Consider the following 17289-nt stretch of genomic DNA (forward strand, 5'->3'; position numbering starts at 1 on the left):
ATTATAGTCCAAATATACATGTTTACATAATAAATTATATAAAAACGGTATAATTTTGATAAAAGAACATGTTTGACAAAGTTATATACATCGGTGGATTCAGTCAATAATGGGTGAATTACGATCACTATAATTAAGAGAAATTATTCTGACATTTAGCGTTTAATTGGAAATTTCTAAAACAGTTGCGGGAACTAACGCAAGAGTGCACTGGGCCTGGGAGAAGGACATTAAAGTTTATAGTCGTACCGATTTACATACTACCCATTTGCGTGGTGGTGTTATCACGGTTCTATAAAAAACATTTTCTTTTAAGTAAAAAACAACAAACAACAACAACAACAGCAGCAACAAGAAGAAGACGAAGAAGAAGACGGGAATGGGATGATACCGATAAAAGCAACAGGGGCCGAGAAAATAGAAAGGAGTACATATACCAGCGACTGACTACCACCGAATGCCACTTTTTAAACTGTAATACACGCGTTAACATACGGTAGGCGCGTGTACGGAACGGTTGCAAACACAAATTTGCCTTACCACAGGAAAGAAAAAGGAGCTGATTTACAACGAAGGAAGTCTGAGAAGTTGACAGGAAAAAAAAAGAAGTTTTTTGTTGTACAACGACGTAACACCGTCCTTCGAATGGGAATATCGATTGTAACAAGGACGAAAATAACTTTCTGCATACAAATGTGCACTCTCATGTTGAAGTTTCGCCGTTAAAGAGATTACTAGCTACAAAACGATTAACTATGTAACGGACATTGTCATTGTACATGAATAAGAGGTTTCATTCCAACACTACAAAAATTATTTGGAACACATATGCCTCGAATACGATATAAATGGATAGACAGACGAAGAGACGGACAGACAGGCAGACGGCCGACCGAAGGCCGACTTACTCTTCCGACATGATCAGAGAATAGCCGTTAGCTGCCGATAAGTCTGACTTCGGTCTAACAGGTCTGAACGAAATCATTGGCTAAATCGGCGAAATCGGGCCTCGAACGAGTACGATTGCATCTAATTCCGGTTCCGATGGATCCTAGCCAACCTAGGATATAAACAATATTTCTTTCACCCTTTCGTCAGCCTCTCGACTACAAAGCGTCCGCGGACGAGTCCGTGAAGGGTGAAGACCGTGTGTTACGCGTGGCCAACGGTACTGCCTGGAGTGTTGAAACAGAAAGCCGGAGGACAAACGTAAAATTGAACTCGATCGTCGAGCTGTGCGCGGTGGTTACCTAGAAAATATCGATCCTACCTCCATAAGAAACGATTAACTATGACTATAACTTTGATTATATCTAGATTAAAATTAGAAGCGTAGTATGTTCTTTTGTTGTCGATCTCATTCACAGTCAGGTATTATTCTACAACGACTTCTCCTCGCTTGGATCGCCGCGCGCCGGTCCATCCCTACGGATCAACTATCGGTCGCAGTACAGATTATTCGAGGGTAGCGTTACCAACGACCACTGTCGCCGCGGCTTCGATCGCTTGGCACCGATTGTAACACTAGAACCGAGAACAAGACGAAAGATTCCCCTGGGAAAGAAAGTGCTCTGCAACGAACGACTGAACGAAAGGTAGGAGCAAGTGAATACTGCGAATGATGCCGCGTGCGCGCGTTACCGTCCGAGGAAGAAGAAAGGGGGGGGGGGGAGGAAAAAGGGCGAAAAGGGTGAAAAGGGGGAGAGGATGCTGGGTGCCTCGTGTCTCGCGTCGGATGACGGCCAGCCGAGCGCCTGGACGTGGAGGACGCGTATCGTCTGATGCGCTCGCAGAGGAGAAAAGAGAGGGTTATTCTGACGCGCGGGAGGCGAACGGCGGGACAAAAGTCTCGCTTGATCGCTCTCGTAATCGATGCTTTCTTTTTAACGAAAGGCAGTGGGGGGTGGAGCGACTCGCTCACCTGCAGTATCGGCGGATGCAGGTGCAGGCGCGGGTACCGGGGCGGCAGGAGCAGAATTTCGTGCGGCTCTTCTCCTCTCCTCCTCGTCCCGCAATGCAGCCTGTTCCCGTGCTTGCCTTATCCGATGCTCCTCCTCCAGTTTCAGCCTGAAACGAGAATCATGTCGCCGTTTACAAATGAGGATCGTTCACGGATCGGTCGATCGGTCGAGCGCTTTCACTTACCGCTCGTGCATCACGGGAGACATGAGTCCGAGGGACGCGGGCGGTAGCATGTCCGGGCTATATCTTAACCCGTACAGGGGGTACGAGGGTAGCCCGGGAAATAACGGCGGTCTCAGCATTCCACACCGTTCCAAATACAACTGTTCCTCTAATCTGCGCATCCAGAATAAAAGTGTCCCGTTAACTCTCGTCATTAGCAAAGCATACTCCGACCGTAAGCGTGCTACGTACGTAACACGGCAAACGGGCGTTATTACGGGCAACCTTTACTGCGTCGGATCGCGATACACAGCGATAGAACGCGACAGTTTAGAATCTGACCAACCTATAAGCGTGTTGAAGGTGTGGCGGTGGGTAGAGACCGGGGTGATAGGGACTGTAGGCCGCAGGATCCAAGGCAAAGGCCGGCGGAGCATGGGCCGGATGGTGCTCGGGCCGGTACGGCTGAAAGCCAGAACGGGCCAGCAGCTCGGAAGCTGCCGCCGTTACGCTGTGCTTGCTGGTATCCGCGGCTCTGGCAGTCGTGTACAGGGAGGGAATCTCTTCGGGTCTTCTTTCGTGAGTAGACCGTTCCTAAAATACAACAAATATCCCGTGTCCGTTAGTCCTTGCCCTTCCCTCAGCTCCCTTGTTCCCTTCGGTAGGCTCCCCCTCCCGACTTTCTACAATTCCTCCGATTCACGCGACCGACTCGCGCGCAGGGCAATTCAATTCGAGAGAGCCGAGAGGAATTTAGCGAGGTGTCCGATAATTAGTGAAAACAGGGGGACGACTCTCTCGGCTAGTCGGGCGACGGGCAGTAGGGTATAGGGCCCATGTACCGGACATTTAGTGACGGCATGAAAAAGTTATTTAAGAATTTCAACATAAGTTTTCATAATTCGGGGAATTTTTTGCACTGGAATGATTATTAAGCATTTCCGTAAATTCAGGACTTTTTGATTTAAATAAATAATTAAATATTAAAGAGATATTGGTAAAAATGTAAAACAAAATTTTGTCGTAATTATCGGACACGCTTAAAGTCTGAGAACTATTTACCGTGCCCGGGCTACCGGACACTGTCTAGATGCATTATCCACTTAACTAAAACATCTTCGTGAGATTCTGATCCTGGTTTTTTGTCGTTTTATTTTTTCATAATTTTGACGCGTAACGTGCTCCTTGGAATGCCAAACAGTATGCTGGCTGCATTTACCGAAGATCGATGGGAGGTTATAAACCTCTAATGCTTTGTTATTCGAATCTTTACTGTATTCTTTTCTTATAATTTTACTCATATTCAGATCCGCCAAACAAAATTTTAAATGTTAAAAATTCTCTTAAATGCTCACGAATATTGTTACCTTAATGTAAACATCTACGTCGAGTCAACACGAATAATATTGACGCAGTCCCCGGATTCGCTTTAATTTTTTCGAATAATATTAAATCACCTCCATATGCATTTTTTATTAATATTTAAACTCAGTACTATCACTACATAATCATTTTTGTACATTACATCAATTGAATTATTATTATCATCTCGACTCTTAAATGTAAGTGATGCTTAGCCATTTCGATAATGGAAACAGTCAAATGCCGATAATTGCTAGAATGAGAATTCCTATTCATTTTTTACACGTTCAACCTACATTAATTACAAAAACCTTCGTTTATTTAGAAAACTATAATTTCAAATGTCATTATAAGAATATTATATTTTAATTTACATAGCCTGGATTTTATAAATCATGAAAATGAATATTGCGCCCGGTAATAGGGGGCCGTCCGGTACATGTATCCTTTACCCTATTTCCTCGGAAACCGACTGCGGCTCGGTTGCAGTTGACCGCGAACTATTGCAACGAAGATGAAAAACGAAATTGGCAGGATATACATATGTAAATTACCTCTGGACGCTCAGGATAGAAAACCTATGGAGTACTTTTCTCCCGCTTTCGAAATAGGTAAACCCGAAACATTTAGCCCTAGTCATCCAGAGAGAAATTTGTTTCGGCGGATCGGTGATCGAGATTACTCACCTTGGCAGGGGAAGGACCTCTGACCAGAGGAGGCGGCGCTCGATTCTTGGGACTCGCGCGAGGTTCTTCTTCCTGAGGTGCCGGCCCTGCCTGTTTAGCCAGGTTCCTTAGGGCGGCGGCAAAACTCCTGCTATTCTGCTGGCCACCTGGGCCAGGCCCAGGGGTATGGCCCTGAGGTAACACACCGGAACTGGGCCTGTGAGACTTGCTGATCGTGGTGGGCTGCGCTTTGGTGCTGGCAGGCTGCAGACCTGAAAAAGAGGTCGGGAGTTCAATGAGCTGTGCCCTCGCAAATTCGTCGCTAAATATCCCTCGACTACTGTTTTCCCCCCCGAAAAACTGTATCAAGTCGCGTCACTTTTCCTCAGGTCTAATCGAGCTTTCGCGTTCTTACGAGTTCGCGATATCGAAACTCATCGAATGGTTGTTTTAAAAACACTTCCACTAATTGCCCGCTCTTGATTATTCATGGAATACCAAGAGTACAAGGCTTTTTGCTGGCGAGATCAGAGGTCGCCTTACTATAAAAACATTACATGTTGTTGCATGCTAATTTTGACGCGCTGCATCGTTATGCAATTATTCCAATAGTCCGGGAAAGAGCAGAGTTCGCCTTGCACAAATGAATCGTTAGCAACAGCGTCGACGAGGAGAAAAAGAATGTCGCGCGAATGTAATTGCACGCCCGATCGTTTCTTATTGCGATAATTACTTGCCATCTGCGGCTTCAAATTGCAATGAAATTATTCGCAGGCCCGTGTCGTAGTTTCCGTATTAATCGCGTCGACCATGCGTATAGTTATTAAACGTGTAATCGCTCTCGCAGCGTCATTTAATCCGTAGATCGATGATGTCGGGTGTGTCGGCTGGTTCAAACGACCCAGATAAAACGCGCGATTTAAACTCCTTATTTAAAACAAAGCCGATACTTGGACAAATGCAGCCGCCGACCTCTTTGATCCTGATTCTGCTGAAAGACTGCATAATTCGCGACGACGATAACCGCGAGGGAGGGCGTTGGTCGGGCGATAATGGTGTATCGTTCGAACGCCGACGGACATTAATTATTTTCTACGACTCCGCGCGAATATTAATTGCAGCATTTTAATCCGCTGCGCGAACGCGGCAACCGAACAATACGGTAATAACCCGAGCGATGGTCTGGGTAATTACAAATTAGTCGCGTGGATATTTTTCACACCCCCTCTTCGTCGCGATCGCGCGTCGGATGTCGCGACATCCGTCAGGGTAAGATGCCGCGTGGACGACGCGTTTCCCGGCCGATAAAGGGAAGAAGGGAAAGCTGTCTTTAATCTCGATGGCTGTTCGCGGCGTAGCGCGCGATAGGAATCCGGGATTCCGCGTGGAATCCTCTGAAAAGAGTGAACGGTTCTCGGAGGAACTTTCGAGTCGGAGCCGATCTTTATCGTAAAGATACCGAAACGCGAATCCGTTGTTCGCCGTCTGGGGCCCTTTTTCTCGCTCGCGCTCTTCTCTCTCTATCGGCCCTCCTCTTTTTATAAATCAAGAACGAGCTAGGAGGACACGTCGTCACCCGGGTGGTCCTTTGTCTGGGACGGTATGACGGTACTCTGCGGAGAGAGCGACGAGGCCGAACGGGGTCCTCTCCCCTCGCTCTTTCTCGCGAAAGAGCCCTCCGGTTAAAACGAGAAAATAACAGGGAGAGAGAGAGAGGCGGAGAGCGAGAGAGAATACCCGATGGCTCTTCTCTCCGCGGTGATTCCGAGGATAGTTTTCACCCTCCATTCAATTCCTCGTCAGCAGAGCGCACACACCTTCGCTTCCTCTCGGCGGACACGCGACTAACCCCCCCTAGCTCACCCTCCGCCGCCCAGTCTCCCTTTCGCTTCTGCCCGTTTCACCCTCTCAAAAGCCTCGGCTTCGGAACGCGATTTCTTTTCATCCGTATCCCCATGCTCCTTTCTACGTCGTCGTCTTAATAACCTTTCTTTTCACCCATCGGTACCCTCCAGCCCTCCGCGACCCTCCGCCTTCATCGACTCGCGAGCAAGAACAAATAACCCGGGCAGAAGCGGAATCGGGGTATTACGATGATCGAAGCTGCGCTCAAAATCACTGCTGTCAAAGAGGCAAGCGTATCTTACCGTACTGCGTCTTCGACAACTCGCCAGCATTCCCCGCGGTAGCTGTTTAATCGTCCCGTCCCGTGGCGGGCCGAACATCGCGCGGAAATGGGTGTTCGATGAGACGCGACGCGGCACAAATGAGAGAAGAACCGTTTGGCACCTTACGGAGCAGCGAGGAAAAACATGCGTGGACGTTGCTCTTGAACGTAGACTAGGCGAGGGATGTCGGAGGGTTAGGAGGTTGCGGGGGCTTGGGGGGGGTAGGTGGAAGAGAGCAAAGGGAAAGCGACATTCGCCAACGCGAACGGCACAGCGAGGGTGGGTTGACTCGACGTCGGAAGCACAAGGATTCCAGCGAGTGGAAAGGGTGCAAAGGGTGTAGAGGGTGGTGTTAAGCGGCTTACAGTCTGTTACCATGGTAACGCCACACCACTAAGACAGGAAGAGCCTGAATCCAGGCTGCCACAGTCTCTGCGACCCTCCGTGTATACCCTATCCGCGATCCTCCTGCATCCTGCGGAAGAAGGAGGGAGAAAACAGCGCGCGCGATACGAGAGCGAGAAGCAACGACGGATAAAGAGGGAGGGATTACGCCACTAACTCTGTTTTTACACCAAAGTGTTTTCACCGAGATCTTTCTACGTGCACGGGGTGGCCTGTAATTCGCGCCACGTCCAACAAGACGCTGATTTCTTGCCCGCGAATAGCTTGGGAGCGTAGAACAAACATTTCCTCTTACAGTCCAGCTACGGATCCGCGCGCAATTTGTTCTACGCTCTTGATTTATTCCTCCCGGGGAAATCAGCTCCTCCGAGTGGTACCGCGAGTCACGAGACACCCCGTGTGTGCGCGCACTCAGCTGCCAGGCTCGCTCTAACGAATTTACGTCGCCCGCAGGAAAATCGAGAGGCTGAAAATTCCAGGCCCCCGCTATTTCATGTTCCCAGCCACTCGTGGTACGGACGGGTAATCGTTTAATTAACCGTTTCAAATTAACGGCTGATGATGAACCGTTTTACGCATTCCCTCCTCGCCACTCCAACCATTCCTCAGCAATCGTACAAGCAAGATTTTCCTCTCCCCAGCTTTGTCAGCGACTTTAGCGCGAATCGCGGAACGATTTATCCCACCGTTCCGGATAATTGGAAAGCAAAATTATCGGGTAAACACGTTACGATGTGAAAACCGTTCGGTGTTGAACGCGCTAAAATAATTCTCGAAGACAACGCGATGCGAGGCGGCGAGGCTCGGGCAGGGAATACTGAAATACAGGCGCCAGACAGTCGGCTGATAAAAAAAGAAAGCAGAGCGGAACACCGCGGCGGGAAAAGACCCTTTTCCTTTGGATCGTTCATAGTTTCTTCGGATAGAAGGCGGAGGTGAATACGCGATACCTTGCTTTTCCTGCCTCGGTCGGAAGACGATAAACAACAGGTGGGAACATTGTCGTTTTATCGCGCGGAAAAAAAAGGCGATACGCGAAGCCGAGGCGTATAAAGTGACGGAGGGAGACATCCGTTTTACAAGCGGGAGAACGAAATTCCGACTGGCAGACGTGCACACAGGGGCCGAACGAACGCCTTCTTTTTCCCTCGTTCATCCTGTTCCCGCGTGCCGAGACCTATCGATTTTCGCGTCGCGATAAACGAGTGCCGTTTCGGCGCGTGTATAAATCTCGACAGGCGGGCCAAGCAGGTAGTACGCAGGGTTGTCGCGACGCCAATCGTCGCTCAAATAATTCTTCCGCTCCGATACGTTCGGCTCGCTCGCTCCTTGGCCCGTTTACTTCGCTCGAATTACAATTTCCTTGCCGGGGAAACGTGCAAAGAGTGGACAACGGCGAAGGAAAAGCCGAAGAGTTTCCATCGATAGCGGGATAAAGCTCTCCTCGGCGGCAGGTGCTTACTGTTCTCGCATCATAGGCAAAGAAGAAATCGGACGCTGCATGATTTTGGGAAATCGAGTTAAGGGGGTAGTGGGACTATTGGATACGTAAAATCGTTAGTTTCTTTGACGCTAAATTACTTTGATACCAAACAATCGTTATAGTCGGGCTTTTGATAATCTATTGTGATCATGTTTGCGAGTATTTACAACAAAAAAAAATCGTCGGAATGTATAAAATTGTCGAAGTTATTAATAAAAAAAAAAAGTGCCTTTTTGTCGGCAAAATTCCGTAGCTCCGTCAATTCTCAACTGATTATTGATTTTTGTTTTGCTCGTTTTGTCGGGGATTAAATTTTCTACAATATCAAATACCTGAATTGCGACAAGAACATGTTTTTTTTCTATCTTTTTTCTGACAAAGTTAGACTTCGTAAGAAAACTAAAAAAAGAATTCAGTTAATGTTTAAACGAAAGAAACGTAAGAAAACTAAAAAAAAGAATTCAGTTGATACTTAAACGAAAATTTTGGAACCACTGTGCGCCGCTACAGGTGGTGTACATCGATTCAGGTGAATCAATCATCTGAAAGCAAAATGCTCTGAGGTGTTTATTCTATACACAAATATCTACACTGTGGAAACTTGCCAATGAATTTCAACAAAAATTGTGGAAATTACACACTAATCAATTTTCTTTCCACATTTTTACGGGAAAAAATCGTCTTTAATCAGTTATAAAATGTTTTACAAACATCCAATATTGGTGCGGAATTACTACACGATAGAGAATGTAATTCTACAGCTCCATTTAAAAATTTAAGTGAAAATATTCATTCGTTCAAGAGTTATGATGTACACCGTTTCTGAAAATAGTGTTTCGAGAAAACCGGCTTCAAAGATCGGGGTGTTACCTTTATAGCGCGGTTACTCGGCAGTACACTGTGTTACGTTCGCTGCTATAACTTCGACAATTATTTAAATTTTTCACGAACATTTATTTAAATTGTTCGTAAAGGATAAGACTTTCAAAAGCAGTAAAATAAAAAATATTGATTTTTTTTTAAGCTGAAATAGTCCACTACCCCCTTAAGATCGTCCGCGGACTCGAAGCCCTTCCGGGCAACGGAAACGCGCGTAACGAACGGTGGAGGGGCGAGGGAATCGCCGATAATCGGATGAATTTCGGAGTGGAGCGTTTAAACGATTCGATAAGTCGGCGACCGTCGTTACGACGCTCGATGGCAAGTCTCGTTCTTGTTTTATCGAGTTTCCGAAGGCTCGGCGACGTACACCGAGGGAAAAAAACAGGAGGGTTGAGAGAGAGGAAGGAGAGAGGAAGGAGAGAGGAACGGGATAACCAACCACCGGGCTTCGTGTCAGATCGTGGTTGACCTTTTCCCCGCTTAAGCCCCTGACTCCTCGTACCCTCCGGAGCTGGCTGGGTCACGGGAAGCCAAGTTTCGCGTGAAAAATCGATGCCGGAAGGACTGCCGCGGCAAATTACAAAAGGGAAACGACCTGTCGGTTAGGGCGAGCAACCCCGCAAACGGGAAAGGACGGGGAGGAGTGAGACGTATTAACGAGCCGACCACCTCCGGCTCGTGCGTTCGCGCGAGCCTCCGTTCGACGCGGAAATGAAAGAATCGATAACACCATGGGCGGGAAAAGGGACGGAAGGAGCGTGTAATTTTCAGGGTGATACGTGATTCGTGGAGTTTTGATAGGCGGCCAGTGGTTTCGCGTTACTTTGCCCTCTGCCCTTTGCGAGCCTAGGACTGGGCCCTCTTTTGTCCGCGGACGGTGCTTTGTGTTCGCGGTCTGGAACAATCGCCGGTGAAGCTATCCGCTCGTTCCACCCCTCCATCGCTTCAAACCACTCATCGCCACCCCGTCCTCCATATTTTTCTGTTGCGAGGTGGGCGCGCGCAAATTGCAGCTTTTACAAAGGGTTGCCGCACGCAGAGTTAGATCAACATCTGTCGCACCAGCACGACCGGCACATCGTTTCCCCCGGTTGCGTGAAATCGAGGTCGGAAGGACACGTTCGGCGTCACCGAACTACCCCCCTGTTGCCGCTCGCGGAAATAAAAGTTGGGGAAACGCTCCGTTTTATCTGCCCGCTCGAACCCTACGGGGAACTTGTACGTACAATTGATTCGCAGCCGATCGGTCACGTATTTATCTCGACTTTTGCCCCCGGTACTTTCACCGCGGCGATATATCGATAGCGTTGCGGAAGATGCTCGGATAAATGGTTACCGTATCGCCCCTACCAATCTCTTCGATCAGAGCGCGCAACGATGTGCCGCGCAGTGGGGAAATTTTGCGATTTTATGGCCAAAACTACGGAAACGAAAGTTTTGAATTTTACAAATTTAATACAAATGTCGATTGAAGAACTATATCCATTCTCGTGGTCAAAACCTCAAGACTTGTTTTTAATATATAAAATTCGGCACTTTACGTTCTAATATACGAGAAACTAAATTATCCAAAAAACAGCACTTAGAAAAATTACGAACGATAAAGATTTTTTTATTATTTACATTTACACGCTTTTTTCTTTGTTAGAACATGCAGAAGGGTTATCATACATAATACAAACAATCAAACAGAGGATCAAAGCTGAATAAAATCGTTTAAAAAAGAATAAAAAGGTTTGTAATGTATAACGTGATAACTATTTTATGTATTGAAAATTGATTCTTATATGAAAAGGTTATTTCTAAAACACTGCTTTAAAAATTGTATAAATTCCCTAGTAACATTTACTGTTGGGATTTTGATGGCCAACTAATTCCCAACTTGGGGATACTGTGGGCCAACCAGAAATGCTACTAGGGTTACGTATTAAAAACCGAAACATAATTATTTTGAGGACAAAAAGATATCTTACGCAACACCAGGAATTGAATCCATGCCTTCAAATTATTTTCAGATCTTTGGATAACACAATATAAGTGTTTGAAGCAACTTGAAAATCTGGATTAATTCTTTGCGAGTCTATACGAGCTTTGTATTAAAACATTTGACAGTAAAATTGCTGGCATTTGATACTTATATTAGTTCTTCAATTGACATTCGCATTTATTTTGTCGAATTGAAAAATTTATTTTTGTGGTTTTGGCGATAAATCCGCGAAATTTCCCCACTGTGTGCCGATGCGATCTTCTTAAAGAAAATACTTGTACTCCGGGCACACCGTTGACAAAAAAAGTCGTTTCAGAGATTTGCGAGAGGGCTCGAAACGCGTTGGTAAAATGTCCGTTCGAATAACCGGGAGGCGTCGTGGAGAGCTAGAGGAGCTCCGTGGAACTCTGGCCACCCTTTCTTACGAGTCCCTTGACATTTTGCCAAGCACCCCCATTGAATCACCATATAAACGACTCGGGGGTCCGCGAGCTCAACCCCTGATCCGCCCCAACCTCAAATATACGTTTCATTTTAGTACGGCCATAGCCGTGCCCACTCTACCCGTGATCATGGTCGTCGAATTTCCCCCTGTAGCCAAAGCGAGCGTACAAAGACCTGTCGGATCCGTCAAAGGAGTGTTCCGATCGCGTAAAACCTCCACGAAACGAGGCGCTGGCTACGACCGAAGGGAGGGCAAAAGCCAAGGGGAACAGAAACGCAAAGTTTCGCGTCTCTCGTATTTCTCCCACAATTTAGCGCCCCTTGTTTCTCCTCGACCTCCGTCGCGCGAGCGTTCCGCTTGCGAGCCAAGGAAAATAAAGGGACCGCGCGGCAGGTGGGCGGGAAAACGAGGAATATCAAATCGAGAGGGAGAAGGAAAATCGAAACGGCGACGCCAATGCGACTCGATCTCCTCACCCTCGATGGTAGCGCAGCGTTCCCAAGGGTGCCGCTGGGATTTCGCGTCGACGCCGTCGTTCGTTCGTTGGTTCGTTCATTCGTTCGTTCGTAAGGTGCTTTGGAATTTCCATATTAATTCGTTAGATCGCAGAACGTGACGAGAATCCACGATTTAATAACGTTTTGTCCGTGGTCCGCCGGTGCAGGCGCTCGCGAGTCTGACGACCTCGGTGGTATCCCCGACCAATCTGAAGCCAATGGGAACGGGAAAAGGGACCAGCGCGCTTGCTAGAGACCAGAGAGACGTTCGTGAGTTTTCAGCATGAGATACAAAGTATTAAATATACCGAAATACACGCGACGACAAAGGGACGTCGGAGGGGAAGAATTTAAGGGTGGAAAGCTATCCAGGGATGCCGGAGAGTTAGAATAGGGTGTCGAGACATCGCGTCGATTCGTTTCCCCGTCCGAATGGTGTCAAACGTTGTCCGCGTTCCGCGTCGTATCGCTGGACTTGCAACCCTCTCTCCGACCAACCCTCCAGCAGCCAGCGTCGACGCTACCACACCCTGCCGCTCGTTGCCGAATAAATTCCCCAGGGTAAATAGTAAAATGAAATCTGCACCGCCACTCGGCCGCCGTGAAAACACGGCCCCTCATTAATTCCGACCGCGCGCCGCTATAAAGCCCCGGAACAGCAGAACACATCGAGTGTAGCCCGGTCCCAAACCCTTTTCCTTCTCATCCTTCGCCCTCATCCGGCCGCCGCCTCTCCTTCCTTCCCGCTCCCGTCAACACCTTCCGTCTCTCTCCCTCCGCCGTGGCTCGGTCTGCTCGCATCCTGCTCGCACCCTTCCGTTCCTCCGCGGCCGCTGCCGTGAGCGGAGAACCGTGCCGCTATACACACCACCCTCGGTCACGTATAAAAGCCGCGTATTCAATTACCCGGCATCGACCGGTCGAATAACGAATGTGCACCCCGTGGAAAATATTCCCCCGGTGTGCTTTTTGCACGTACACCGCGCGCTAAGCTCAGCTTGTGCCGTCGCGTCGGCGTCGGCATCGGCCGTTCCAATCGCGCCGACCTTTACGCGAATATACACCTACGCGAAAACTTTGCTGCTAAATGACGGACTACCCCCGTCCGTCGAGATCAACCGACCAGGGAACACGAGAATGGGAAAATAAATACAGAACGAGGTGGATCGGTGGCGCGATTGATTCTTTCAATCTGTCCCGGGATAATCGCTCTTCATCGGTCTGCTTCCGTTCTCCTTTCTCCTCATTCCCTGCCGCAGGACCAGAGCTGCTCGATGGCGCGTAGGAAATAAGCTTCGAATTAGGAGTCGATTTGCACAGGCCGCGTTAATTGTCGCCGCCGCTCCGCTTCCCCGGCCCCTCCCACCACCCTTTCTCTTTCGTTTCTTCGCCCCATCTGTCACCCCCCCGCGGCGCACGGCCTTCTGCCGCCGCACACAAGGGTTCGCGTGTTTCCACCCTCGTGACTCGACAAAGTAATTCGTTGATGCGCGCGTATACGTGCGCGCCAGCCTCGTGCGTCGAATTAGGGATGAGAAAATCGCTAAAACGCCCTCCACTCCCCCCGTTCCTTCCGCCCCTTCTCTGCAGCCGCAAGTTCTGCCGGGATCGCGACGGTACCTGTTGGAGGCAGCCGTCGACTACGCGTCCGATGAGGATCGACAAGTCGCTTCCCGCGACTCGAGATTTGCTGGTTTTATTCACGCGGCGTGGGTATTTCGTATCGCGCTGTCAGGCGAGCGAGTTCTATCTCGCGCCCCTCTAATAGGATTAAGGGAGATTTAATGATTAGCCGGTTCGACGCGGCAAACCGTTTCCCCGTTTGCGTGTACGCGGGATCACGTATCGCGTGCGCTTTGCGCGTTTTGAGTATCGCGTAATTAGCGAGCCGGGAAGGTAGCGGATAGACCTTTGCCCGGAGAAGCGGTGGCGCACAGAGGCTCGTTTTCATCCTTGAACACGGTAATCAAGGCGTCTTCGAGTAATCGCTGATCGCCTAACGACCACGTGATTGCTAACCATTTCGAAGCCATACACGCTGCCCCACAATGTATGCGTGGCTATTTTCTCCTCCTGTTTGCACGACTGCCATCCATTTCGTTCCACGCAGATACAATACCAATACCTATACTAGGGTGGCTCTTGTTTACTCTTGGTAAAAAAATTTCCCTCCAGAATAGTTCCAAATAATTAAAAAAAAATCCGTGTAAATTTTTTAATAATTATTTAACAGCTCGCGAAGTCGATTTTATATAATATCCTAAAAGTTATTGATTAAATAAAGAAATATGTCAAACAAAAGATGTAGATCCGGACAAGAAGTATCTTTTATGTTGTATTACTTTTTCTCGTGCGACAAACGGTTTTCGAAAAAAGTCCGAATAACTAAAAAAACAAGAAATTTTTTTTCCTCAAATTTTGAAAGTTCAAATGCTTCTAGAACACTTTTTTATTTATGAAGAGGCGAACAAAAAATGGAATTTTTATTTTCCAGGACTATTTTTTAAACATTTAAAGGGGGTATATACCGAAATATGCGAAAAAGATAAAAAAATCTTATTTTCAATGTTTGACATGTCACGAATATTTCCTGAAAATTTGGGACCGAAATTCGCAAAAATATCGAAGATATAGAGTCTCATATTTCGATATTTTTGTGAAGATATAGAGTCTATATCTTCGATATTTCTTCATAAGTAAAAAGTGTTCTAGAAGCATTTAAACTTTCAATTTTTTTTTTAGTTTTTCGCACTTTTTTCGAAAACCGTTTGTCGCACGAGAAAAAGTAATAGAACATAAACGATGCTCCTTGTCGGGTTCTACAACTTTTGTTTGACATATTTCTTGATTTAATCAATAACTTTTAGGATATTATATAAAATCGACTTCGCGAGCTGTTAAATAATGATTTAAATATTTAAGGGCCCAGAAGCACCCTTTCCCGTTATCCGATCGAGCTCAAACTTTACACGGATTTTTTTTTTAATTATTTGAAACTATTCTGGAGGGTGCACCGAAGAAAATTAAAAAGTCGAAAATAAGAGCCACCCTAACCTATACCTAGCGGCCGCGGCGCGGGAACGTCCTCCACTTTAAATTGTAATCTATCCGACTTAAGTGGAAATTAGCCGCAGCCCATCGACGTTAATAAACACGGGAGTCAATTGGTCGCTCCTCGTGTCACGGCAGAGAGACCATCTGCCCGGTTTGATTTCGCCAGCAGATTAAAAAAGCATTGCCCCGCCGATGGGGGTTGGCCGAGCCGCGGACAGATCGTTGCCCGCCCCTTCCGTGCACTGCAACGTTTTGATTTCAATCGCAATCATCCCGCAAGCCCCGAATCGCCTTTCTTCCTCTTTCCGCTTCCCGTTTTTCGCTGCAGGTCCATCCTACCCCCTTTCTCCCTTCCCTCTGTTCTCTGCACCGCTCTCTTTTGCTCGGCGTGTCGGCGATAGAGCGGATCCGAACAAAAAGCCGCAGCCGAGGAAAAAGGAGAATCGGAAGTATAAAAGAGCCGGCGAGAGGGAGCCGGAAGGAGGTGGAAGAGAAGCGGAAAAGGGGAGTTTAATTTCTCGCGTTCCCGCTCGCCCGCCTCTATGCGAATTTTCATTCCATTTCGCGCGACCACCTACTCGTTATTTCATTTCGTTGCGCGCCCGCGCGCCCAGTCCCAGCCACCTTTATCCCGGCCCGTATTTATTATAGCCGCGGAGGGACGCGAAAAGAGCCGTCTTCTTTAAAGCGCGCCTCCGCTCCGTCTCCGACGCCGGACTTTTCCCGCGTCGCTCGATTGTAGCCACCCTCCGCGAACGGAGGCAGCAGCGAGTCCGTTCGAAACTATTTATTATGGAACGACAAAATGCGAGAAAAATTCCACAAAGTTCGTTTCAACGAGACGCGGCTAGGGGACACGCGGCTCGAGGCTCGAATGCACAATGCACGAGCGAGTTGATTGCGATCCTGGCCGTTCTATCGAATGGTTTATAGCGCGGTCGCTCCCCTGCGCGCCGGCAGGGGGTAGGATTCGTAGGCGTTCCTCTGGCACGTCGGTGGTTCGATGTGGTCGAGGCGAGGGTGAGGGCGCGTGCGTGTTCGTTCACGTGGCAACCCGTAAACGGAAGGCAATATGTGTATCAGCTAACCGCACGCGATACAAGTTCGAGTCGGCAGCGGGATACGTAGATACGAAACGGTATACGCTAACGCTCAAAAGCCTCCAATCACCTGGCTGTCTTACAGCAAATTAGCAAGAATACGCTCTTACAGCGTCTCGGCCAGCAATATGCCGCAGGCAAAGTGAACGCGCTGAGAAATTAATAGACTATAGTTTCTCAAAGGATTGTAGAAGCTTATGCGAGTTAAAAATAATAATAATAATAAAAACAGAGCTGCCGATTTGCGGACTAAACCTCGCGTAAGTGTAGGCTCAAAAGATCCTGGGAAAATGTTCTACTTGTGTTCGTTGTTCGGTGAAAAAGTTAGCAAACTTACGACAGCAGGTAATTCGCGAGTTTTGAGCGACAATGTATGCGACGAGGCCCTCGGGTACGTGTGGAATGGCACGCGCGCGTATGGCTGCTCGCGGGTTCGCCTACGCCGCGAACACTACGTGTCCGATGTGTCAGAGATACACGTGTATTTGCGTATTTGATCGTCCCGATCGTTTTACACGGCCACGTTTAATCCCACGGCACGCCAGTATCCGGTCAATCCGCTGTAAACGCTGGAAATGCTGCACACACGGTCGCGCCTCCCCCAGTGTACACGACAGATCCATCCGTTGCGGAGCAGAGAGAGGCTCGATCCCTGGCAAACACGGCGCATCGGTATCGATAAACGGGATTCCGAGCGCGGGGAACCCTCGAGAAATCCGATTCCTTCGACGCCTCAGTTTTCAACGCGACGCGGCGCGCGCCGGCAATTTCGCCCGGCCGATATAAATATAAGCGGCGCTGCGCCGGGATCCCGTAATCACCGCGGCGAAACGTTTAATGGATTTTAATCGCTGCCTCGCTGAATTGATCGCGCTGGGAAAATAACGGTGTAACCGAAATGGCCGAATATTAACGTAACGAATACGACGGGTGAGCAGCGAAACAGGAGTATTAATAATAGAATTCCCGTGGCCGATGAAACGCGATTTCAACCAGTGATCGTGTTACACGCGTAACGTTACCGGGTGAACGAGTCAGGTCTCATTAACGATGGTTCAACGACTACGAACACAGCCTCGCCGTTGATTCGCCCTGAAACGCCCGGGTAGAGGAGCAT

At 48.2% G+C, this 17289-nt stretch overlaps 1 protein-coding gene across 1 annotated transcript in view; it reads right to left on the reverse strand.

The window, feature by feature from the left end:
- The window catches only part of Px (MAP7 domain-containg protein plexus), a 61676-nt gene that overhangs the window by 5658 nt on the left and 38729 nt on the right, over positions 1–17289 (reverse strand). The window contains exons 8-11 of the mRNA XM_076816010.1: positions 4173–4423; positions 2471–2718; positions 2146–2298; positions 1922–2067 (exon numbers count right to left, since the gene is read on the reverse strand). Of these exons, the coding sequence (XP_076672125.1) occupies positions 1922–2067; positions 2146–2298; positions 2471–2718; positions 4173–4423 (798 nt within the window). The remainder of the gene's footprint in view (positions 1–1921; positions 2068–2145; positions 2299–2470; positions 2719–4172; positions 4424–17289) is intronic.

This window comes from Andrena cerasifolii, chromosome 7, assembly GCF_050908995.1.
Source record: "Andrena cerasifolii isolate SP2316 chromosome 7, iyAndCera1_principal, whole genome shotgun sequence".
NCBI lineage: Eukaryota > Metazoa > Arthropoda > Insecta > Hymenoptera > Andrenidae > Andrena > Andrena cerasifolii.